Source organism: Mugil cephalus, chromosome 12, assembly GCF_022458985.1.
Source record: "Mugil cephalus isolate CIBA_MC_2020 chromosome 12, CIBA_Mcephalus_1.1, whole genome shotgun sequence".
Classification (NCBI taxonomy): domain Eukaryota; kingdom Metazoa; phylum Chordata; class Actinopteri; order Mugiliformes; family Mugilidae; genus Mugil; species Mugil cephalus.
The window spans coordinates 7,291,376-7,318,810 of record NC_061781.1 but is presented as its reverse complement, the minus strand read 5'-3'; the positions used below and the strand labels follow the sequence as shown (position 1 = coordinate 7,318,810).

At 41.4% G+C, this 27,435-nt stretch overlaps 1 protein-coding gene across 1 annotated transcript; it reads left to right on the top strand.

The window, feature by feature from the left end:
* The first annotated feature begins 8,614 nt into the window (after window positions 1-8,614).
* On the top strand, window positions 8,615-27,034 carry mrasa (muscle RAS oncogene homolog a). Its single transcript, XM_047601000.1, has 7 exons — window positions 8,615-8,924; window positions 18,426-18,685; window positions 20,195-20,348; window positions 21,393-21,492; window positions 22,240-22,319; window positions 23,525-23,602; window positions 26,584-27,034. Exons 2-7 carry the CDS (start codon window positions 18,493-18,495, stop codon window positions 26,672-26,674), a joined length of 696 nt encoding a protein of 231 aa, XP_047456956.1. The 5' UTR covers window positions 8,615-8,924; window positions 18,426-18,492; the 3' UTR covers window positions 26,675-27,034.
* The last annotated feature ends 401 nt before the right edge of the window (window positions 27,035-27,435 follow it).

The window sequence follows — 27,435 nt, the reverse complement described above, 5'->3', positions numbered from 1 at the left end:
GGATAAAACCAATTAAAATCCTACTACACAAATGAATGGATTGAACTCTTTGATCTCTTTATTTTTTATGATAATGTGCTGTCATCATATGTTTTGTCATTTGTGGAAAATTAAAAATTATACATAAAAAAACTTAATCGAGCTGTCTCTTCCAGACATATTGTGAAAATTAAATTAAACTTGTGTTGTTCAACCACAAACCGATCTTGCAGTCGGAGTTGAACATGTGTGTGGAACCAAACATACAGGGTGAATATATTGTTGATCTGGTAGTCTGGTACTTACACAGCAACCCCTGCAGGGAGGGAGCACGGTAGCAGACAGACACTTGCACACACGACTCACAGTGACAAAGTATCCTTCTACTAAAGAGATCGGAAAAAACTCTAACGGAACTTCAGATGATCCCTAAAACTAATCAGTCTATTCAACAAACTCGCTGAGTGGATCAATTACGTTGATCAGCAAATGCTTTTGATTCTTTTAGAATTTACCAGCATCGTGTCACTACTTCAGGGATGTCATCCCAGGTGTTCATGTTGTTGTGAAGTTAGTACATCCATATCCCAGCTGTGCCTCCCTGAACCACAAATCTGGTCAAGTCAGTTATGATGGGCAGTGTTGTTTTTCAGAATTACTGGGGGGGTCTGACACCCTCTTACATGTGAACCAGATGTTGTAGCCAATACCTCCTTCTCCAGCAGGAGGTACTGAGCCCCTGTGATTACACAGTACGTTTTACCCACAAAGAAAAAAAACAAAAAAACATGTCCTCATCTCTTAAATGTTTTCTGATTGCATTGTTCTATGGCTAAATCTGCATCTTCTTTCGGTGCCGCAATACTGGTCTCTTCCTCTTAGGGGAAACTCCTCACCTACAGTAACTTCTTTGTGTCCTAAAATGGATTTTTAATGTCCCCATCTATTTATATCCAGTTGCCCTTCACTTCATTGAAGTGTTTCTCCCTTAAAGGACGCAGGTTTTCCATTAGGACAGGCCTCTGCAGCTTCTCTGTGTTGTTAAGAATCTGTGGAGGCAAATCTAAACATTCAGATGTCTGATTTGTTCAAGCACTGAATCTTGAATTTCAGGTATTGCAGTAGACAGACAGTCTCCGATGCTCAAGTGCTGCTCAACTATGGGAGGAAATCTATTAGCTAAATGCCTCGTTGTGCCTGTACATGTGCGTTTTGGTGCAGTTCACATCACAGTCAGTATCACACGCAGTTGGTCTCCTCAGCTGAATGTTGGTACACGCTGCAGCTGGATGTAGCATTTCTTCCAAGTCACTCAAACGTTCCCATTAAAGCAAAGGTTTTCAACCGCTCAGCTTTGAACTCTGTGATTCTTTGCACACATTCTCCGCACACATCACTGTAGCTGTGCCCACGTCGTGAGCAGATGAACTGAGGTCATATGGCAATCTCTGATCAGACTCAAGGAAATCTGGGAGAAGTTGTCATTTCTGTATCTTGGGATTCTGGCAGTGTGGTTTCATCAAATACTCTGAGCCTTGAATCTTCCATTACGAGGTATTGGAAGTCTGAGCTCTTTGTACAGCTTGACCCGAGGAGGAGCTTACTGCCTGGAAATTTTGAGCCCTCTAGCCCGAGAGCTGGAGAGATACTGATGTGCTCCGATATCAGACTCCTCATAACACAGGGTAGTTGGCTGTGGTTTGAACTTTCATACATCTTTCTGCAAGTGGTTTTATGATGTCAGGTTTCCAGGTCTGGTATTGCGGCACTATTTTGGACCTGGTCTGACCGGACTAGATGCAGACCGTGGAGGCAGTTAAATGACCTGTGTGGAGTAGACAGCTGCACTGGTTAAAATAAAAGCAGACTGTACTTTTTTTGAAATGCCTTCTGTGTTGGCATGGCGTTGACATCTTCAGCAGCCCTCATTAAAGCACAGCGTACACTCATCGGGCCAAAACATCATGCTCCGCAGACTCCGCAGGCGAGACCTGGAGGTGCGCCGTGGTATCTGGCACCAAGGCATTAGCAGATGATCTTTTAAGTCATGCAAGTTGTGAGGTGGGGGCTCTGTGCAGCTCATCAGATTGAGGTTCGACTGGACAACTTGGACAACTGCACCCTGTGCGTCATTTTTGAAGCATTTGTGCATTAACCTGCTGACTGATGCCACAGCCATCGGGGAATGCCCTTTCTTTGAAATTGGTCTGCAGCAGTGCTTAGTCAGGTGGTACATGTCTAAGTAACTTCCACATGCATCACTCTGCCCTGCTGCTTTCTTCCCATAACCCCGCAAGTAAGTGATACACACCCGCCTAGTCACCCACATGACGTAAACAAAATCATGATTCATCAGACCAGACCACCTTATTCAGTTGCTCCGCGGCCCCGCGGCGGCTCTGATGGTCGCGTGTCACCACTGCAGGTGCGTTCGGGAGTAGACAGGGGTCAGCATGGACATGTGATGGACTGTGTGTAACTCCCAACAGAAGTGAAATATAGTTTTTAGCATGATTGCATGCAAGGATCTTAGAAAACCTATAAGTTCTGGCCAGTTTTTGGCCTTCTTTAATGCCATACAACTTTATATGTTAAGGAAATAGCCATAGACCCCATAAAAAGAGGATACAAGACTATCAGTAACCTGTTGTTTTAGAGGAACATGAACAGCAGTAAACTAATTGCGATCAAGCAATCTGGTTGCTCAATTAGACATTTAGAACGTGCTCAAATCAGCATTACAGCACGGCTGACTCATCAATAAAAATATTGCTCCGCCAAGTCTGTGACAACATTGTATCCATCTCCATGGCAACACTATAAATGTCAGAGCTGGAGCAGGAAACGGCTGAAAAATACGCTACAAAATGGATCGGTTTGTTGTTAATTTCGATTTATTTGGTGGTCTCAGTTTCAATGAATGGAGGAGGATGAGAATAACCAAAAAAAAAAAAAAAGAAACCGCGTTAAAACATGAACGTCAGCTCAAAGTTCACTCATGTGGGACTAGAAAATCATTTCTGTTGCTAGGTCGTTACTAAGGTTCGGATTATTTGCTGTAGTGGTGAACTAGGTTCCATTACACATAGGAGTCTACTGGCATGACTGATTGTGTTCCAGTTATTAGTCAGACCCCATTTATTTCCATGGAAACGAGAAGCACACTCACAAAAAACTTTAAATTTTGAGAGCAAAAAGTCCATCAATATGAACATATATTTAATTATACGCTTTATTTTGTTGGTAATTGTTGTATAATTGCAATATTACCCTCGAGGGTAATATGGCTTAAACAGAACGCTGTCAGAGCATAATAAGTATTAATAAGTAATAAGTATCACCAGTGAATTTATAAAGAAAAACACAAATAGGTTAGCCAGAGCAGGGTCCACAGGTGACTACATAATCACATCATCTCAGCGTTTTCATATCGAGCAGCACACACATACGAACACAGTACCTGGTAAAATACGAGATACACCAACTCTTACTAGACAATTAATACTGTACTCATATCCCATCTCAATCCTCTACTGACTGCTTCATTTGTGTCCATCTTAATATTCATGTTCTTTTTCTGCTGTGTATTTGACAAATGGTGCAGCACAAGAATTTTCTAAAGCCTGAAAGAAAAGGATCTATTGTACATTGAATAGAAAATATCGGTTCACTTTTTCCAGTACCACAGTATTTTTATTTATTTATTTATTTTTCTTCTACAACCCAATACCCAAGAGTTTCGGTTCCAAAAAAGAAAACCTTTCCATCAAAACTAATTTAAATAACTGGGCCGTTTTAACCTCTAGAAGGGCACTAAGACCACGTCTGTGTGTCTATTCAAAGCTTTGCTCTGTCATGCATCACATCATGTATGTGCTGCTGAATATCTGCTCACGTGCCCTTCAGTACCTGTTGGCAACGTTGGCTTTTTTTAGACATTTAGTTGAAGCTGATTGTGTATTTATATGCAGAGACGATACAGGCGGATACACACGGTTACACATGGATACACGCGTTTCTTGTACTTTTTTTTTTTTTTTACCATTTTACTTTAAGGGTGTTTTTTCTATTCTGTAAGTGTTATTTAAATGTTTGCATATGTATGTGTGCCTTTATGCTGAGTCTCTGCAAAACTTTGCAAAACTTTGTTCTCATAATGACAATAAAGACTAAGATTGGAGTAACATTTTGAGTAAAAGAGAGAGATAAAGGTCAGTTTCAATGAATGCTTTCCGTTGCATGTAAGTGAAGCAGAAGGAGGTCAAAAATATCCTGCAACCTGCCGTGCATTAAAAACAGATTCTTGCCACAGGCGCGAGGCTGTCACGTAGGAGAGGAAGTGAAAGTTGTGCACATACTAGTGAGAGAACTGTCAGTACCTCGTGATGATCTCCAATGACAATGACTAAAAAACTCAAAGCGCAACTGCAGGAGACACAGAGCAGTCGAATCGTGTTCGGAGGATTTTTCATCAACGCTGGAGCCTTGGGTGAACAGAGAGATTTTGATGGCGGATGCGCAGCTGCCATCGTTGAAGTGAATGTGCACTGGGGTGTGACAACCTAACACGTCGGGTGTAGCTGTAAGCTGCAGAGCATCAGCCCCAGTTTCCCCGAAAATATGTTTTGTCTGTACAGCTTAGCCCAAAAATGCACCTAATGTTGTACAATAAAGATTTCCCTGTTCTTTTCTTCGCAAAGAGAACCCGTTATCCTCTCTAATATCACCAACATCAACCTTCGCGCTCATTTCACTCCATGCACCTGAAAAGATATTGTCTGCAGGATCTGCAGAACCCTAATGGCCTGTCACATACCAAGACTAGAGCTAGAAATAAAGCTAGCTTAGAAAAGAAAACAACATTTAGATGGTTTAAGCACAAAATTGGGAGAACACACATGAATGAAGAGGCCAAAAACTGCTTATTAAAGACCAGGGTTTCATTTTATTCGTGGCGATAGAATCTGTAACAGTTTTACATTTCTGATCTTCAGTCAAATGAAGCTGTTGGCAGGAAACATAAAGACACTTTGAATCTCAACGGAAACCTAAAGTATACTGTTCAGAAGGAAAAATAAATTCTGGATTATACAACTCAAAAAGCGTTTTTGCATTAACAATTTATTCATTTTTAAACCACGAGTGAGTGAGATGTCCTATCTCTGACATGTGAATACGGCAATTTGAGGAATTTTCAAAGAGACCATTGAAAATGTTTGCAAATTAGAGCTCTGTGCAAAGCAGACCGTGCTGTGATAGCATGAGACTGTGCTTAACCACAATGTACAGCACCACCTAGGCCTAGTGGTAGAGACTAATATGGTAAAACTGACAGCGTGCATGCGTGTTGTGATGAAGTCAAATGGTCTGCGCCTGGTAGAAAGGAAGAGCTCACTACTGTCTCCATGGAAACAGGCAGTACGCACCTTTAAGTGTGTGTGACATGTAGGCTATGTGTTTTAGATGCGCAATAAACTTCTGTTCTATTGTATTCTGTTCTACCCCTGGGTGTTTGTGTGCCATTATCACAGTTCACATCATACACATCACTGTGTCAGTCCTGTGACTGTCTAGCAGCAGACTGCAGCAGTTATCAACGCGTTTCCCAGTCAAGAGACAGAGGATGCTGCAGGTTGACGAGGACACACGCAGAGGTCAAGGAGTCTACATTATGTGCATTGGGTGCAGATGCGTCTTAACACGCGGATGCATGTGCACACACGTGCAGTCATTATCGGCGCATCGATACCGGCCGACAAACAGACGTCAGTCGTGTTTAATGATCCGTGACACTGAATGTCAGCGACGCGACATCTGCGAGGTGAACGCGATGAACACTGTAGCTTTTTGTTGCGCCCTAACAGAAAAATCAACGTACAATTTGTTCAAATTATGCGAGCGTCGGCTCTCCCAGCCCTCATGAAAGGCTCGGGCTGCACTCTGCCTGACCCTGCCCTCCATGTACCAGCAGATCCCCACGAAAAAAAAAAAAGAAAAAAAAACGAGGCACATGCAGGAGACACAGAGCAATCAATTCTCAAATTAAGATTCCGTCAACTCGCTGCCCAATCTAATGGAGTGACCTCTCAATGAAAGAATAAATCAATGGCCCAGTCAATCAATTCACCACCTCTTGATTGCTTCCAACAAGTCATCCAGAGCCTAAATCAATAGATCCTTATGTCAAACAGGGCAACTCTGACTCTTTGATCCACGAAAACAGAATTCTCGTGCAGGCCTTGATCCTGTGTATCCAGTTTGCCTTTCATGTAACACTTTTTCTGACTCCCACATGTAAAGATGTCTAAAAAATGTCATCAACGTCCGATAAAACATTGCAACATATAGAATTTACTTCCAGACGTGTGGAAAATGAAGACGTGTAAAGTGCAGGCCGAACATTACCCTGCTCATGTTATCATGTTATCTTTGTAATTTGAGACACATTAGCATGTACTCACAGCCAGTACTCCAATAGCACTTGAGTACTTGGTGCAAAAGATGCTTCACACCCTCCAGCTATACAGAGTAATAGAACAATAGAAAGAATTTTGAGATATTTCTGCATCTATAGTACAAGCAGGCTGAGAGTTAGTTTTGATTTAGCCTCTTCTCTCTAAATTTGCAAATGCTAGTCTACATATTTATTGCCACATAAAATGTTTGTCAGGAGTGAGGACTGTGTGAGCATGCATACTAAGTACATGGCTGCACGTGTACATCTGAGTATATGCTTTTAACGGGAGTGTGGCTTTCCTGGAAGTACTGCGTCTAAATACATGGAGACGGCTGGCGTGGAAGGGCGGGGAGATCACTTCCCATCACTTAGTCACTTTTAAAACATCTAATGCCTGATTACTTACAGACGTAAGTTGAACACCACACTCCCTCGTCCTTGTTTCAATTAAATTATTTACCTCTTTCTCACACACTTACACGCATTTCTAATGGTTACTGGTAATGGACTAGCACATCGGCTACCAGTAACAACATGTGTGTGTGCATGTTTTTGTTGTTTACTTGCGTTTGCATGTGGCCACACTTCCTAGCAATGCTGCCTGCTTGTGTCATATTTCTCTTTAAATCTCAGTTAAGAAATACCGTGAGATATCAGCATTCTTGACTGGCAGTCCTCTGTTTCCCCCTAGGCTGACGGTCTGAGTAGGCTCACATGCTCGCACACAACCCCGTTATTACCAGAGTTTCTACCAGGGTTTCTGGGAAGCACTTCTTTTAAGTGGCTACTGTGACTAATTAATAAGTCGGTCAGTGGGCAGCATCTGGTCGAGTGAGGCAAACTGTGCCTTCAACGTCACACGGAACTGTGTCAGTTCTGACGCAAACTGATAAGCCATTGTGTCTGCAAACCCGTCATTGCAAGTAATGAGACGTTATCAATAAGTGCAAACTGAGAATGGATTCTAATCTTGTGTTTAATCTGTAAACAAACCATTTCAAGCAGTGGAAGTTCTGTCAGCGTGCATTTCAGCGCGCGTGGCTATACGGCTCACTGAAGTTTAATTGAGCCCTGAAGTGTTGGCCGTGATCCGTGATCTCAGTTCTGCACAACCTTTTGCCACCTTTTCATTTTGTGATGCACTCACTTTAACACGCAGTCCGGCTGCTTTTCTCTTGATCGGTCGTATCCTCGTTGGCTGTAAACAAACTCACATAGGCTGCAGTGTCTACCTTTGTCTACCTTTTGTGCTCGAAAAAAGACATGCCTAACATCCCTGCATCATATGACATTTGAATGAAATCTACATTTCATAGTTGCATTATACAAAGAAACAGATATATTCTCTCCTAAGAACGACTTTTTATCAGCTGCTTTTGCTTTGGGATTTTATGAAACAGTAAAAAATATCAAAAAAAAAAAAAAAGAAAATCTAAGAGGCTTACATTACTGCATGGGCAACTGTAATGTGGCACAAACAGGGGTCTTATCATCTTATAGGCTTTGTCCATGGAAATATTCAGTCACGTCTCAGTACAAAAAGATGGCGTAAATAATAATGGGATAATAGCTGCTTCAGTTTCTTGGTGCTGCAATTGTTGTTGCCCTCATTAATGTCTTCAGCAACACGTGTGCTTTTCCTACTATTAGCAGTGAGTTTGTCTGCTGTGAAAAAAGCTCAACACCTGGCTGCTTTTTCACCAGTGTCTTGAACCCTGTTGGTGAATTTGTCAGTGTATAAAATAACCTACTTACTACTTATCCATGTTACACTTTACACTGTTTGGCATGCATTGTGGACAACAAATGAAGATTTCACAGTACGGGTAAACACGTTTCTTTCATGTGCATGTGACAATAAACACTTGAATCCTAGTATTAATGGCACATGATTATTTGATAAAAGCTTTTAGGGGTGTGCTAAATGTATGAAACTGAACTATATGTTTGTGTGAATGGTTTAATGTCCTTAACAAACAGAGCCACCATCCTCATCATCTTCCTGTCCTTCGCTCCCCTGAAATTAGGAGCGGCTAATTAATTTGACAGGACTATCTCTTTAAAGAGGTCCGCCACACAAGGGAAGAAACCATTTCGCTCTCTACAAAAGGGGAACTCTGTCGGTCCTTCGTGACATTTCAACATCCGTACTCGAAAACCTCGCAATAAGAAAAAAAATAACACTTGACTTTCCGATTTGTCTTGGAAGTCGACATCCCATTGCACCGAAAACTAATATTTAGTCGATTCACGTCTTAAGGAGAAAAAACGACGGTCACCCCTTTGGGGCCTGTCTATTTATAGCGTCAGCTGTTGCGCTACAAAGATCAGCGACTCTACGTATTGTTTCGCAGACGTGGGCAGCGAACTCCCGTCTGTGGCGAAAGGGCGGCGGTGGTTTGAAGTCGGGAAAGAGGGAGATGAGGAGGAACATGTCGGCGTGAGGACGTCCCCGAATTGTGCCCCCCGGCAGAGAAGCTCGTATCGGGTAAGCGTGGTTTTGCTGTCGAGACCGAGGGAGGTCGTGAATGCGGTGTTCACGCGCAGAGCGGGTTTAACCCGCCGTGGACGTAGCAACATTAACCATTATCACCAACTTACTGTCAGCTAGCTACCAGTCCACGCACTACTTCGACCGGTGACAGCGCCGTGGGCTGTCGAGGAGGGTTAGCTGGGTTTAATAAAGCGCACTGACGTTTGCGGAATTTCCTTATTTATTCATTTTTGCTGCGAACTTGGAAGAGGGAGATGAAGCAACCCAAATCCGCTATTTGAGGGGCGGCTACTGTCGGTCTCCACACAGACACTCACGGACGGGCCTCGGCTGTGTATCTCATGTCTGTCAAACCCCCCCACCCGTGTTAGTCTTTTCTAGTCTGTCAGAATCCGTAAAAGCTCACAGACATTTTGTGTTTCACCATGGTATATTATCAACAGCTGTGTACACACACACACAGCACAGCACACAGGAGGGCAGGGGGCGCTCTGAAGAAGAGGAAAAATGTGCACAATGTGAACCGCTGGACGGAGGAGAACAGAGAGATTCTTCATGTATCAAATCATAGGAGGATGAGATCATTCAGAAGCACCAGTCAGTCTGCAGAAAGACGGACCAGCGCGCACACACTCGCAGAGGAAACCCAATCACTATTAATAGCAAAGTGAAATCATCAGATGGTTTGGATGTCTGGAGACAGACCCCTCTTTATCTTCCCATCCTAACTTCATAGACGTGCCAGTCCCTGCTGCTGCTGCTGCTGCTGATGATGATGATGATGATGATGGTGGTGATGAGGATGTTGTTAGCTGACTCCTATGTGCAGTGTTACTAGAGCCCATTTTTGACCTTTCAACCCATATCAATTATATTTTGATGACCAGTGTTGTCTGTGCGTCCTCCTCCTTGCCTGTGTCGTGTTACACATGTCGCGCAGCTGGCACTTATTAAACGAACCATTCCAGGCTGGAGCTTGCGTGCAATGGCGTCTCACCTAGGTGACACTTCACAGTGTGACTAAAGGTCGGCCTCGAGTGTGGGAAGAGAGAGCCGCGTCACCAGAAGGAGGCCGCCGTCGCCGGATAAATATAAATGAGGTGCTCATTAGAGGCGAGATATCTTCTGAACGTCTCAGAAGCAAAAGCCCACATGAAAATGCATCCGTATGAGAGGTAATCCACGATTTAGATGCAGCCCTTTACGATCGCGTCGTTAGCTACGTTTCCATTAGTTTTTCACAAAATAAAAGTGATATTTCTGAAATTTCGATAAAGCGCTTTGCACATGTTCCCACTGAAAGGTGTTCTGCGAATGAGCTGTAACCCTCATAAAGTCTCATCTCACAGTGTCCCATAAGTCTCTCCAGTTCTTCCTCCTTCACTTTGAGGAGGATGGACTTCAAATGAACTGGTCACATGACTCCCGTGTCATCTCCGGTGATGCCATTCAATGGAAAGTGTTTCCATTGCACTTTTGCTACAGACTTTTGTATCGATCCTTCTGAAAAACCACCTCATGAGAGCGTGAAAACGTTTCCACGAAATGTGAGAAGTTTTCTGTTTCCATTACCTTTTTTTTCCCTTTTTTTTTTTAATTGTGATATTTAGGTGTTGCTGAGGTTCCTTTTCTTTTTATAGTCACTGTTTTGTTATTTCTCAGTGACTGAATAATATTTGCATAGCATTCTGAGGAACAACTGGCTGCTGGTTGAGACTCAGTCATTTGAGTCAAAGCGTAGTGGAAAACCCAACCTCATTTTTAGAAAATGCCTGTCACTGGCGACTGAGCCTTACCCCCATGCCTGAATGTGTTGCAGTATCTCTGTTTTAACGTCGTTAACCAGATGTCTGTAATGGCTGGGAACAATGCTTTATTGAGTTACTGCTAATGTAAGCTTTATACTGGGATATGTGGCTGTGGATCAGATGATAAACGATGGATTCACAGATTGTTGCTAATGCATCTCAACATTTCCTATAGCTGCAGCTTCACACGCAAAAGCAATTGACAGACAAAACAAGTTGACTGTAGATGTGACTAGGGTTGCATCATCAGTGATGCCAAATATGTAAATATGGAGAGTTCATGGTGCTAGTCATGGTTGGGGGAAAAAAAAGCCTTCGTCTGTCTCCAGTCTAATCTCAATCGTCAGAGGTGTAAGAATTCTCTCGCAGTAGTAGAATCATCTCAACAACAGAGTATTTGCTGACTTTCCGACCTCATGTGTTGTTTCACACGAGGTCGACAAAGATTCTTTAGAGCTGCTCTCCATCGCATTTGCAGATTTTCATCAGCTCAAACCACGTAGATTTTTAATGTTTCACTTCAGTCGCTGATCAGAACAAGTCGCTTCAGTCAGACCTGAAGTTAGACCGTACTCGCAGCAAGCATGATTATTGATAATTTTTTTTGGTTTCAGTTTTCGGGATCACTTCCTGACAGCAGATCATCTTGAAATATTACAGAGAGTAATGGAACAATAAAGAGTAGCTATAGTGAGCTGTGAGATGAAGAGCTGCACATCTCTGACTTCTCAAAAGATGACACCTTTCACTCTGTCCTGCTGGTCTCAGACTTTTGTTGCTTAACAGCATCAAATCAGATCACTGTCGCTTACAGAATAATTGTGAAACGCCTGTTATTGTTTGACTAGTTTATTAAAATGACATTAGTGTTTTTATTTATTTCGCTGTGAGGTGTCGCAAATATTACGTCAAGATTACATAACTGGATGTCAGCCACATTCAAAGTGCATCAAAACGTAATAAGAAACAGTGAAAGGTATTTCTTCAGACGTTTGTTGAAAGCAGTGGCCGACATAGCATGATGATTTCATCATGATGCAAATTTATTTAAAGCCAAATTTTAATTTTGAAACTGATTTAGTTTATGTATAAGGGTAAAACTTCACAAACACACTGACAGTTGCAGAAGCAATTTAGCAATAAAATTAATAATGTATATGTGTGCATTTACTAGGCAAAGCTAATTTCCAACACCAGTGCCTATTTGTCAGACAACCCTGACAACTGTACAGAAGTATTGCCTGGTCAAGCTCATTTTGTGTGAACTGACTAATAGCCACTCTAATTTCTGTTTAATGTTTCATGTTTGACCATAACTGCCTGTGGTCAGCAATGTGTTATGCAGCATGTGCTGTAGTGATGAAGTAGTGTGGGATGTATTGGAGTTTAAGCTTTTAAAAATACAATCTTCCTTCCTCGCTGCATTTCTTCCTTTCTCGTTCATGGGTGGGGGCGCTTTTTTTTTTTTTTTTTTTCACAATAATCCGACTTAATCACTCACTCCGAGTTCTTCCATTCCTGGCAGGGGTTCACATTCCCAAACAGCCAGTGAAAGAGAGCCAAATGATCAGCGTGAATGAATGCATAGGTCAGAGAAGGACATGTCCAACACACAGTACAAACAGTACACTTCACCAGTTCACCAGTACACACTGGTGAACGTGTATGAATTGTGTGCGGAAGGCCGACCGATCCAGAGAAATTCTCACCCAATATGTTTACATTAGCGTGATAAAAATGAATTATTGCCTTAATCCGACTCTAATTGGACAATTTAAGAGCAGGTTAACGCGTTACTGGAGAAAGGCCATATTGACCTGCTGAAAAGGCACATATCGCCACCTAGTGTGGAGGAGGAGGAGGACGTGTTCCCGTCAGTTATTAGATTTTCTCCGTTGCATGTAAATGCACTGACTGACAAGCAGCGTTGTATTATGAAAAGACACTGATGGAGCCTAAGGCCAAATGGACGTTAATAGACTATGCTTTGAGACCGGAGGCAGCCAAGTTAGTCACTACTGGTGACCCACAATCATGTGACACGACACTGAGCCTGATGTGTGTGGGTGTTATAAGACTTGGATGGTCTGCTGACATTTTGTCACTTAATAACTTAATTTCATGTCAATTTCTCTTTCGGATATTTATGCATTTGTTCAGAACTTAGTTTTAATGCATGGCAAATTTCTACTAAAATAATCATCCCTTTGAAGTGCGTGCTCGAGAAAGTAAACGGCGACTCGCTGATGGTGTCCATGGGTGAACTCTCAATGGTGTCAGCCATAGGATTCCTAAAGAAGGGTTTGGGTTTGAGCCTGGATATTATTTGATCTGGTGCCCTATTTAAACAATTTACCACCGTATAGTTGTCATGAATGAGGACATCGGTTATGTAGACTTGTTTAATCAGGTTGAAGGCATGGAGGTCAGTGGGCATTGAATTGTTTCTGAAGTCGGTCTCAAGTGGCCATTGGTGGAAGTTTTTGGTTCTTTCCTTCATATTTAGGCCACAGAGGTGCACAGAGACGCATCTAGACACCGCACACTGACTTGGTGAAGGAAATGCTAGAAACCTCATCCCATAAGTTTGCAAAAATTTGAACAGAAATAATTTGTCATGTTCTTGAGTGAAATAATGATATCAATACACGTGGCAAATTTCCTACTATAATAACAATTTGGATAATATCTCCAAATTTGTTGCCGTCATAGAAATGTTCATTTATTGAATTTGACCCAGTTCACTTCACATTTGAACATTTTAAAGCTTTAAGGCATCAGTCACGGTGTTCAGTACAGGCGAGGGTGTGCACCACTGTGTCCCTCCTTACTGTTGCTGTGTGAGTTATGTTGCTGCTTTGTTCCCATGTGAAGAGGGAAATCCCTTTATCCTTTTCCCAGCAGCAACTAGACACTTCTCAAGAGAGCGGCTTTATGGGGACACCGTTAAGACAAAATATGAGGTTCAAAACACGATTACCCATTTCATGTGTAAATTCACATATAAATGGTCATAATGAATTTAGCGAATGATACAGCCTTTGAAATAAATCAGACCAACTATCAGGACTCAAAGGCTCAGACAACAGGAGAGTTCTTTCGGTTCAGCTCGGTTTACATTACAGCAATCATTTCTTTGAGATTGAAGGTAAGTGGCTTGACCAGTCTGGTCTCAGGTGGTTGCCTTCTGTTTTCAGTATCGTTTTTCAGTACACAGTTTGCGTTGTAGTGGTGAGTGGTGTTTCAGAGAACAACCCACCAAACAGACTCGCAGAGGAAAATTCTGACACGCCCTCAAGGTTGTGACCTGACTTGACTTTAACTAAGCTGCCCCTCGCATGACGGGGTGAAAACCGTGATTTGGCGCAAATACTGTGATTTCATGTTGCTTCTCAAGCTGTTGTGTTTATTTTTTTTATTTTTTTATTTTTTTTCTACACAGCCCTCAAATTCTCTGTTAAGGCCTTTTGAAATGGTGTTGTGGTATAGACACATACTTGGTGATTTGGTAACAGCCAGCCACGTATAACGTCATGAATTTGGCTGAGAAATTCTTTTCTCAACCTTACTGGCTGATGCCTTCTGACTGACTGATTGGCTGGTTGGCTTTGGAAAGGAAGGAAACATCTTCCTTCCCTCCATTGTGCTGGGCAGGAAAGGATGGACCTTAGCCAGCTGACAGCTGTTTCCTGGTGGATGAAGGAGGAATGGGTGCGTGGGTGGATGAGTGGAGGGGGCGTTATGCTAGTGCTAAGTCAATGTGAGACTTTTTTGTCTGCTTTTAACTGATTCTGCAATTTAATGAAAACTATAAATCTGAAGGTTTGATACTTTAGTGGAGTAGAACGGTTTATTTTTCCAGCATTAAGACTGTAGGGTAGATAAGAAGGCGTGTTTGCTGTAACCTATTCAGTGTACAATGCATCTAACAGTCACACACAAATGTTTCTATAGCGGAAAACCTCCAACTAATCTTTTATTGTAGGTGTTGCATGCTGAGCTGCAAAATCTGTCATATAGCACAAGCTATTTTAATTCGTATTAATTGAGGTAATACGGGACCTGTTCCTCAGGCTAATGCATCAGCTGTATGTTAAACACCCATATTTGTTTTCTGTTGTAGTTTATATAAAAACTTTTCTAACCTGCTGAAATACTATTGGTGTACTCATATTTGTACTAAAGTTGAATTGCAGTAACATGCAGTTTGATTTTCTGCATGAATACACAATACAAAATGTTTCCAAAAGAAAAATCTAAATTACATGAATATTTGGCGTTGCCACCATTTGCCTTCAAATCAATCCTTGTATGTACACTAGCACAAGTCAGGGATTTTGTAGGATCATAGACGCAGTGGTCGGCCAAGGAAACTTAGCAGATGAAAAACACATCAGGCTTATTCCCCTTCAAAATCAGAAGATGTCCAGCAGTGGCATCAGCTCAGAACTGGCAGAAACCTGTGGGACCCAGGTTCACCCATCTACTGTCTGGAGAAGTCTGGCCAGAGGTGGTTTTCCTGGAAGAGTTGCAGCCAAAAATCCATCTCTCTGACATGGAAACAAAGCCAAGAGACTCAAACTATGCACGAAAACATAGGAACTGGGGTCAGAAAAAAATGGCAGAAACTGCTCTGGACTTACGAGTCAACATTTGAAATATTTCACTGTAGCAGATAGTGAGAAATACAAATACTCATCCATCATGCAGTACCATCAGGGAGGAGGACGATTGGCCCTAAATCTACTCTGCAGCATGACAAAGACCCCAAACATTCAGCCAAGGTCATTAAGAACTATCTTCAGTGTAAAGAAGAACAAGAAGTGCTGGAAGTGATGGCATGGCCCCCACAGAGCCCTGATCTCAACATCATGGAGTGTGTCTGGGATTACATGCAGAGACGGGAGGATTTGAGGAAGATTACATCCACAGATGATCTGTGGTTAGTTCTCCAAGATGTTTGGTCCTTCAAAAACTGTGCACAAGTGTACCTGGAAGAATTGATGCTGTCTTTAAGGCAAAGGGTGGTCACACCAAATGATTTGATTTGTATTTCTCCTCTGTTCATTCACTGCTTTTTGTTAACTGATGAAAGTAAACTGTTAACACTCCCATTTTTGAAAGCATTCTTAGTTTACAGCATTTTTCACACCTAGTTATTTTTTCCTCTTTTATACTGTATTTGGGTTAACTGAGAGCAATGTGTAACAGTCTCTCTTTGTCCATGTGTGCACATACAGCAAAAAAAAAAAAAAAATAGATATAGATATATATAGATTAGGATTCTGAAATGCATCAATATTTCCTCAGGGGTGCAGAGGTTTCCACTTCAGGATCCACAGCTATAGACGATATCAATAAAACAGCACTCAAAAAATGTTGCTACTAGAGTTTGAGCTTAATCCACAAATTTATAATGGATCGTGAGTAGGCTAACTGAAGGTGGTGATGCACATCCCCACTGATTATGGCTGAACCAAGTTGAACTGAGACTCTTGAAGTCTGAACCGTGTCAGCGTTTGACGCAGTTGCATGAAGCGCTGTGCAGGGATCTGCTGATGAAGTTGCTGCACTTCGCTCACGTGAATTGCACGTCTGGAAACAGTATTGTCAAAATATAATGTTTCAGCAGAAATAAAACACGGACCAAAAAACAGGAAGCAGACTATGAAATAGCAGCGTCTGTAGTGACTCAACGCCACATTGTAACATTTCTATCAACTTTGTCCTCACATGGCCCTGCATCATTCTTGTGTTTTAAGAGTTCTGTCACCTTCTCCTCCCGCTCTCCTCCCGTGTCTTGTTCTTTTTCTAGCTGCTATAACAGCTTTGTGGCTCGCTGCGATGTGAGCTGTGCCATAACAGCACAAGATCGCATGTCAGATATTGAAGCCCGTGGATTTTAGTGGACCGTAAAATGTTATGCATTATATGTAATACAGTGTACTATTCAAGCTCCTCCCTTGTGGTGGGGTTGTTCTTTCACTACACTGAGCCTTGACTTCACTGTAGACGATCTTCCCATAACCCTCTTATGTCTTAGCAAGACGTTTATTTTTGTTTTGAAAAAAGCCATAATTGCATACTACAGTCGGCCATCATATTTCTCCGCTGGCTTTTGTGGTTATAAGAGAAGATGTCATTAGTCTCGTCTCTGCTTCTCGACCAACTACAGAAACTTAATCCGAGCAGTTTGTGGCTGCTTTCACTACTTAAATTTAAAATGCTGCAACATAGGGGGAAAAAAATGCTTCTCATATCTTGGTGGATCAATTTTTGACACAAACGTTGCTGCGTTTCCTCTTGCTGTCTCACAGTAGAAGCTGCTTTATATATATATTTATATATATATTTTTTTTTCTTTTCTTAAACTGGGCAAACTCCCAGCGAGCAAAACATAGAAGTTATGGCAGATGAAATGTTTAAAGAGAGGAAGCATATATGTATTGCTAAACATTTTGTTTCCTTTTATTTAAGAACCGTATTCATTGCAGACTAGCTTGTAGCGGTTCTAGCAGATTGTCTTTTTCGCCTGGCTTGTCCCACCGGTGCTTTGGAAGCACAGACAGACTTGAAAAAATGATGCTGCCCTAACATTTTCCCTAAGAGTGTGTGTTTCCTATGTACACTGCAAGATTGTTCTTTTCAGTCCACTCGATAAACACCACCGCAAAGAGGGATAGTAGTAGTGGAGTAAGAATCCATTTGTGAATAAAAATATCAATATGTGGCACCAGTGTATTGACGGCGTATATGACACACGCGTAACTAGAAGTATCTGAAAGATGACTGCAAACCAAGTGCAAGAGAGCGGATCAGAAAAAGTTCATTCTGCATCCGTCTGAAAGAAACAGGAACACAGCAGCGAAACACAACTTCAGACTAAAACTACACTGAAGCTACTGAAGCGCTAAAGGATAAATATATAACTAGCCTTCAAAGATGACACTTCCTCTTTAGATGCACTGCCTTCACCAGTGGACCAGTTTATTGCATCAAGAGTTTGGCCACCTATGATAATGCCGTATATCCGGCTTCGTTACAAATTAGTTTCCTGACATGGCGGGTAACTGTGATCACCTCTCATATATTGCATCCTGAGGTCCACCGCACATATTAACATTAAAGGCCAGATGCAAATCTGGAATATTTGCTCAGCTCAGTAAGACAGAGTTCCTGTATGGGAGGCTGGTAAATGTTTGCACCAAGACACTATAATAGAAGCAAATAGAAAAACACTAATTGCTATGTAGGAAAAAACAAAAAAAAAAAAAAAACAAGCAAAACTTTTGAATCTTCCACTTTTACAGGGTTATGTCACATTATCCAGTCATGAACAGCTGTCACTCAGCTTGTTGACTTTCTCCAGCAGGTGCAGCTTTGGATCTGAATTACTGTGAAAATACGCTGAACTTTGTCATTTGGCCTCTTTTTCCCTAGTTACACCATCTTTTTTTATTATTATTTCATTTTCTCCATCTTTCTACTTTGATGTAGCTCCTAGCTGCGTGTCGTCTCCATGGTGATGAAAAAGCAGCTGCAAAAAAAAAAAAAACCTTCAACACCTCTCTCCCTTGTTCTCTCTCTCTCTTTGTCTGTTTCTTCCTCCTTCCTTTTTTTTTTTTTTTTTTATTTTTTTGTCGCCAATGCCCTTTTTGTTTTTCTCTCCCTTTGTCCTCCATTGCAGCCAGGTGTGTCTCATCAGCCACCCACCAGCCTGCTTCCCAACCTTTACCGCCACTGTCGAGGTAGCCATGGCGACCAGCGCCGTGCCAAGTGACAACCTGCCAACATACAAGCTGGTGGTGGTGGGGGATGGTGGCGTTGGGAAGAGCGCCCTCACCATCCAGTTTTTCCAGAAGATCTTTGTGCCAGACTATGATCCCACGATTGAGGACTCCTATCTTAAACACACTGAAATAGATGGACAGTGGGCCATACTGGATGGTGAGTAGGAAATCAACTAGACCATATAATTATAAGGCAATATTTGTTATTATTATTTACTTCTAATTACCTTCCTGCGGTAATGGTTTTGCACCCTGGTCTGACTGTGGAATAGCAGAACAAATGACACATGTCTGGTTTTTGCTTGTGTGAGAAATTGTGGGTACCTCCATAATTTTATCCTTTTGCCTGGAAAGACTTCGGTTTATGTTGGAAACATTTGGCCCATCTTAAAACACATTAACATAATACAGTAGTTTATAGTTTATGGGAGTATATCATTCTCAAAATGGTTGGCTTTCATTATGAATTATACTAATAAGCTCTGCCAAGAGAAAATCTTTCTTTTTTTTTTTTGTGACAGTTGTTTCATAAGTGCAGCCAAGGCTTGACAGCAGCACTTACGCTAAGGTCACTGGGCTACACAGTCCTAGATCTACAAGTGTCTTACTTTGAGGGAAGTGCAGTGGTGGAGGTGATCACTGGCCGTGAAGCCAGAACAACTTCCCCATCCGCAACCTTTTAGTCACCAGAAGTTGGTGTCTGCTGGGAACAAAGATCTGCCAGGTCATTCAAATTGTTTGGACGGGTTTTCTGACCAGTTTACTATGGTCATAAACTTCATCCAAATGGGTTGATTTTTCTTTCTTTGTATCCATTGAGACTCAAATTCTGAAAAGAAAATTGAGTCCGACTGCTCCTGATGATTCAGTCACGTGGCTGAAATTTGCTCAATCAGTTTATTTTGATATGATTTGTTTGCGAATTATTTTTGTTGTTTTTAATATTAAATATTGGAAAAAAATCTAATGGATTGCTCGTTTTTTTTTTATGATTTTTTTTTTTTTTTTTATTTATTTTATTTATTTAGTGAACTTGCTAAATGGGCTGTTTAAGGCTTCTTTGTTGAACTTTGAGTGTAGATATTCTCATAGTCTCATCCATACACCACTGCCATATGCAAAGATCAGCAAGTTATTATAGTTTCGTTGTGAGAGACATTGGTCCGAGGGCTGAAAACACATGGGGCTTCCTCCCATGTATGGCTTCAGTTTGTTACTTTCTTGTTCCTAGTACATTCAGAATTTGAAATGGTTTCTTTCAGTTTAATGCTATCTGTGTGTCCTTGGACTCATTTGATGACAAATCATATTGGTATAGATGACGGCAAATTTTCAAATACAGCCCTGTTTTTATGGAGCATGTTCAGTTGGTCTGCTCACAGCAAGTACACTCTGCTCACAAATGTCGTACTGCAGATGGACTTGAGCAACGATGTCCATGTGGACAAGAAATTGGGCAGACGACCGAATTAATTTCCTGTGGACTCTTGGAAACACGCTTTGACTTTAGTTACAGCCGCTAAAGAGCAATGCAAGAAATCAGTTTTAAAATGCACAGTGCGATGTGCTCGAAGCTTATGTTAAGCACACGCTGTATATTATGTGGATGATGGTTATTTTGTTAAGAAATTGGATGAAATAAATCTGTGTTTGTACATCTGCCCAGTGCTGGACACAGCCGGCCAGGAGGAGTTCAGTGCAATGAGGGAGCAGTACATGAGGACGGGAGACGGCTTCCTCATCGTCTTCTCGGTTACAGACAAGGCCAGCTTCGAACACGTCGACCGATTCCATCAACTCATACTTCGGGTCAAAGACAGGTACGATGAAGCAGCACGACGGAGCAATGCAGCACACAGCATTTTATCCAAGAAAAAATACTTGGACGAAAAGAAATGTATCTAGGTATGAGTATTATTCATAGTCAGGTAGCAGTGTCATGTTGTAACACAGTACTTGTGTAACTAATGATGTCATGATGCCTGCTTGGTGGTTGGGTCTTTTCACTGAAAGACAAAATGTCTGATAACACTGACAATCTGTGTCTGCACAACTACGGTAAATATAGCAAGGCAAAGTTATCAAAAGAGGAAGTAGCCCTGTCAGATGTAGTAGACATTAACATTAGATATGGTGAAAAGCAGGTTTGACTGCTGCTTGTCACTATGTTGCAGCATGCATTGCATCACATTCTCATTGTTTACTTTATTTTGTTCAGATTTTGGAAAATCAGGATTCAGTCGTCGCTTTCATGTTGACATCTGCTGTGGTTTGGGCCCATATGTCCATGTCCCGTTTAAGAACAAATACAATACACAAATAAACACATTCAGACTTAAAGTTTGCCCGTCCCTGTCGGCTCACTTTGAGCCTTGCTGACTCAGCGGTCCTGATTCAGTTTTCTGTAAAGCTGTAATGTTATCGCATCATTTAGGACAAGATTGTTTTCCTTTCTTCCCTTCGCTGCAGACGGTTGGCAGGACATCAGAGCAGTTTGTTACGTCGTGAATCCATAACAGTCCGGAGAGAAGAAAAGAGTTGACTGACAACAGACAGTGAAAATGAATGTGATATGAAACAAAAATGGAAGTCGCCATCTGCTCCTATTTGGCAGTGTTCAAAAACTCAAGCTCATTTTTCTACTAGATTTAAGTGTGGCAAAAATCTCACACACACAATCTCACATCACAAAGGATGCTCCTTTAACCTAGATATGTGCTTGAACAACTGAGGTCTGCTTAAATAAGTAGTTGCCACAGATCGCTTGTCACTAGAATGTGCTCACCGACCAAAAAGCCGGTACGCTTTTATCATACTCTTTGGACTACATAAGATCTTCTGCATGTGTGTTTTTGTCCTCCCAGGGAGGCCTTCCCTATGGTGCTGGTCGCAAACAAAGTGGACTTGGTGCATCTGAGAAAGGTCACATCAGACCAGGGTCAAGAGATGGCTGCAAAACATAATGTAAGTAGCAAAACGTTTATTTCAGCACCTGTTTATGTGCAGCATACTGATTTGAAAAAGGAAAAATAGACTTATCTATTTATCTATGCTTGTGTTCACTACAGAGGCTGTATGCAGCGGTAGGAAAAGGCCATTGATCAGAGTTGTGTCTATGCATCTGAAATAATTCGGTCCAGAGTAAGGGCTTGTTAGAAGTTTAATTTGGCTTCCACAGATAGACTGCTTAAATTATTCATGGCTTAATCTCAAGAACACTTTGATGATACATATTCAGAGAACACAGCGTAACCATCGACACGGTAGAACCACGACCGAAGAGCTAAAAATGGAAAACTGTGTTTATCCCAATCTGCTAAATGTATAATTTCCATACAAAATCCGCCATTTATAGAAGATGAGAGAACACTGTCCAGCATCTGAAGCCATGGAAATCTAAACGAATATCAAAGTCCGTCCTTGTCTTTTCTGAAAATGGCACTAGATATCAAATAGTTTTTCCAATTAACGTAGTGTATTTTGTCAGGCTCATCCTTCAGGCCCAGCAGGAGCACTCAGAGTTGTTGAGTTCGCTTTCTCCATGTGGTGTTGAATGAATTTGGTCCTGGAAGATTCACCTCCCTCTGCTACACACATACTTGTCCTCTAGCTCAAGGGAGATGACTTTAACTGTTTTAACACGCACTTAAATCACACACTGACCAGAATAAATTGGACTGTCCTTTTCATAACTCTTCTTTCTTTCTTTAGATAACCTATATTGAAACCAGTGCCAAGGATCCTCCAATGAATGTGGACAAAGCCTTTCATGAGCTGGTCCGTGTTATAAGGTAACAACAGGTTCATTTATTTTCCTTCTCTAATGCCCTTGAGGTCTCTGCGTGAATTATTACTAGACACACATTTAGTAAATACTGTTAATCTGTGAAGGAGAGTAGTGGCAAACCTTTAAGATAATTGCATAAAAAGCTGCAATTCAACTATTACGTGCATCCCAAATGTGTAAACTCAACGGTAATTTCCTTTTTCAAACTTCTTGCAGCGCGTATTTGACGAGTGGTGTGACTCAGAGTGTAAAGCTGTTATGTGAACGCAGTGAAAGTGTTTTTTAGGAGGAGTGGCGAGGGACAGAAAAATCCCACAGCTATTTCCTGTCGTGTAATTTCAGAAGAATTTGGTTTATGTACATGTTTTCTATGTGGTCACATCCTGTCTTAAGTCTTGTCGGACCAATAGGCAACAAGTCGCCATGTTTAGTGTTTAGCACTTGGACTCAGAAACACGGCAGTAGAGGATTGGTGTGTTTTCATATCCATTTGTAAAAATAGCACCAGAGTAAGAAGCTCTCATTGTGCATCTGTGGCTGACTCACCAGGAAACAGTTCTTTCATTGTGGAAGAAAACTGCAAAGGGCAGATTAGTTGGTCAACATTGCCCTCTTGTGGTCAAATCCAGTCGGTCTCTGTCCTCTCTGGACTTCTCCGAACTATGAAATTATTGTAGAATCTATAAGAGGCGACACATTGTATTAATTAGTTCTAAGTTTCTAATTAATAACCTTTTCTAAAATCAAACTTCCTAGGTTTAGTTTTTGTCAAGAGAGGCCTGAGGCATTGTTGGAGCAGAAATCAGATGCTACAAGCAAGACAAATAAGAATGCTCTTTATTGTCATAGCAGAACACAAGTCGTACAGTGCAATGAGATTTGTTTCCAAAAAAAATGCAAATATTTATCATTTAAATCACAGAGGGAAATGCAGTATAAATATAAATAGATAATATGACTAGAATGTACAGTAAGATCACGAGGAGAAATACTTTAATTTGTTTAATTGCTTGACATTTACTTTCACAATCAGGCTAATTGTTTCCCTGTGTTTCAGGTCTTTGTGCTAAGCTAACCAGCTGCTTGCTAAATGCCTTCATTTAACAGCTTTAACTTTTTTTTTTTTTTTTTTGACGTTGCTTCATATCAGATGATTTATATCTGAAGTCGATCTGTTTTTCTGTCCTTTTTTCCTGTCCCCACCCACAGACAACAAGTTCCAGAGCGAAACCAGAAGAAGAAAAAGAAGATGAAATGGAGAGCCGAGCGCTCCACGGGCTCTCACAGGTTCCACTGCGCCATATTGTGACCTCCCTCGTCCTCGTCATTATTCATACCATACACACACCTGCATCGACATAGCTTTGGATGTCAGTGAACTCCCCAGCAGTTGATGACTACTGGAGCACAAAAGGGAGGGAGGGAGGGAGGGAGGGAGGGAGGGCATTGGTTGATGAGTGGCTCGATAGATGCTGAGGGTGAAACGAAACATTGGACTGGCTTCTCCTCGGCCGCTCTCGATGCCTCTCCCCTCACGTTACGATCCCCGTCTGTATTCAGCCCTCAGCTGCGTAGTCTCCTAACTGTTTCTCAGTCAAGTGTAATTTTTGAATTTAATATCAAATGTGGCACAAGAGTACAAACTCGAGGCGAAAACTACAGAAATCGCAAACACCTTGATACTGGAGCTTTGATTGAGGGAAGGAAACGGTGCCTCACATTGTACGGACCCCAACGACCTGCTATTCATTGCTATTCTACCCTCACACTCCTAATTGTGGAAGAGAAGCACCCGTTTGATCCCTGAAGTGTGTTCATCGCAGGAGCACAGGGGATGGACGCGAGTGGTGACAGTGGTTTTCGGTGGTGACCGTCGTGTCGTGTTGTCGATGAGTGAATTTCTGTGAGTGCAGCGTGTACCCCCGGTCATGTGACGGTCTGGTCGGAGAGGATGGGAAGTCGTGTTGTAGCGAAGGGAAAGGAACGTGACGAGAAAATGTTTGATATGGGTTGACGGGTGAATGCTTTGGCCATATCAGCTCGGTGAATAAGTGTTTAGACGTTGTAATTGTAAAGACGATTAGTCGGTGGTTATGCTTCGATGTAAATGTGACAGGGTTTATACCTCCTACAAGGTTTATTTCCCCACATGGACACAGACAGTACACAAAAAGCCACTTTTTCTGTCTGAGTATTTGAGAATAGTTATTGTTGACTTGGTTGCCTCTACGGTCATTGTCAGTGGTGTGTTGAGTGCAATCCTTGATCAGTACTGTATGAACAATAGTCCTGATATACTGTACACACATATATATTTTTCCCTTCTTAACAAATTAACACGAGTCTTAAAAATTTACTTTCCGTGTTTTTGTTACAAAGAATATAGAAAAAGTATATTTGTGATATATATATATATATGTATATATATATGTATATATATATATATATATATATATATATATATATATATATATATATATAGTGTATATATATATATATATATATATATATAAGAAAATCTAATTATAGGTGGCTATGGAAACAAATTCAATGCTGTTTTTACAAAAGCGGAGCAGAGATGTGGGATGCTTCATGTTTCAGAGCTGAAACGGGCTGGAGACACTGATTTGCACTGGCCACTAACCAAAATAATGTGATGTCACTTTATTTCAATCTTTTCTGAGTGCACCCAGTGTTCGCCAGATGACGGCTGATGGTTTCCAGCAAAACATTTGGGAAAACAGTAAAGACAGAACAATTCAAAGCACACGAATCATTAGTTCGATATTTAGTTTAGCACTTTGTCCACCAGGTTACTTGGTGCTGGTGTGCCTAGCTGCTGCTCATATAGTGGCTTCTCTACTCAACATCTACCAGAGTGAGCATGTGCATTTTGATTTTGTTTCAGATAAATAAAAAGTGATCCGTCACAAGGATCCCAACCTGGTCCAAACTTTCCACCCACTAAATAAAATCCAAACCTCTGGCAACACTGAGTGCACCACTGAATTCAGGACTAAGGACAGAGGGAAATACTGTAGCCCCGGGAAGACGTCCTCACGGGCTGAAAGCCATGTTAGCTACACACCACCGTCATAGTTGTAGGAAAAACCACACACTCCAAGCAACAACACATTCAAGCGCATCCATGTTTGTAGTCGCGAGGTGGAGGAATGTACAATTTAATAACCTGAGAAATGGCTCGTACTGTTAACTCACTAAAGTTTCGGTGGACGGCTTTCTCGTCCGGACGAACACCGACTCTTGAAGGAATACATTTTTGCACTTTTAATACGATTTCTGACTTTCCTATTGGCATGTTGTTTTTCTTTTCAAATCTGCAAGTGAAACGTGAGGCACGGATTAAAAAGAAGGAGGAAAAAAAAAAGGTTTGAATGTAAAAAAGGAATAACAAGCAAGAGAACATCTGATTAGTGTCATAACCCCGCGTGCCTGTGTATGCCTGTTGCCTTGGTGATGATTGTAGCTGAGCAGATAGGTTTGGATTCAATCATTCAAAAGGTTTTTACAGAAATATTACTCAGAACCAAGAAGGCTGTGTGTGAAACCTCTCATTTATCAAATGGCATACGAACTCACCTCAGCGTGGAGCGTGGAATATCAGTGTCTACTGGTAAAGGGACTTTCACGTGGAGTTTCCAGAGAATGACTCCAAAATACTGATCAATCGCAACGAAGCAACAGAATCTGGATCGCGAGGAAAAAGAAGAGGGAAGAAAAAAAATACTGAATGTGTTTGATGAAAACATCGCATCATGTATGTTTGATACCATTTTGTATTATTGATATGAATTGATAATTGCAAAGTGTTTTTTAAGCAACTGAATAATTTATTACTGTCTATGTTACCTCAGTGTGTCCCAGACCTGGACAAAAAAGAAAAAAGGCTTTTGTTTTGTTTTTTTATTTTAAGGGGGACTTTTATTGGGTCGATGGCTTTTTGCATTTGAGTCCCTGATGTTGTGGACCAAGACGAAGAAACAGAATAGAACTAATAAAAGAAGTAAAGACCTCTGCTTTACTGGAGCTCATGTAGATGGCCTCACAGGTGAGAGTGCAAGGGTCAAGATAAGAAGCCAGGAAAGATGTTTCCTCATTTCCTTCCTGGATGCTGGCTTCATATTTACTGTATAGACTGGTATCAGTCTTCTAAACTCTCAGCAAAAAAAAAAAAGGAAGGAAAGAAAAATCAAATGAGATTTCCTGTGTACCAGCCAGGTGACTCATGTTTGACTTCTTGGTTTTAGGTCCAAAATAGAGTTTGAAAATCACCTTTACCTGGATGACTCGGACCAAATGCTGATAATGAAGACAATTATGACCCTGGATCATATGTGAGCTACATGGAGCACTTTTCTTTCAAGAGGTAGCATTTTGTTGTTTCTTTTTTTTTTTTGTTTTTTAAAAAAATTAAAATTATGTAATTGATTTGTGTACTTCCTGAATCTTTGTCAGTATGTGAAGGGCCGTGTAAACTTTTAAGTTTGTACTACAAACGACAATGAAGGAGAAAAAAAAAAAAGAAGTTTGGAGTTGTGTAATGTTCATCATTTTTTTCGGCAGGTCTGTTGTGTTCTAACTGGCTGTGTCAGACTGAGGAGCTAGACGAGGCACAAACAAGCTGTGGCCTTTTTATCTAGCCTCAGGGGTCGATAATATTTCAATAAAAAAAAAAAAAATGCAAGTATTGTGACTTCACATGCTTGGCTGCTTCATGTCCTGTTGTTTATCTTCTATCACTAGGGCCGTGGGGGTTGCTTGTACTCATCTCAGGCGGGGTACATCCTGGACAGGTCTCCAGTCTATCTCACACTCACACCTAGGGTTAATTTAGTATCACCACTTAGCCTAATGAGCATGTCTTGGAGGTGGAAGGGAACCCATGCAGACATAGGGAGAACATGCAAACTAGACTCAAACCTGGACCTTCTCACTGGTAGGCCGGACAGACTCCTTTACCATTCACCACCACCTTATTAGTTTCACCTTTTTAGCTGTTTATTAATGGAAGTATCTAAGCAGCCAGTCACGTGGCAGCAACCCAGTGTGTTCAGTCACGTAAAAGTGGTCAAAACATATCAAAGCTGAGAGGAAACGTG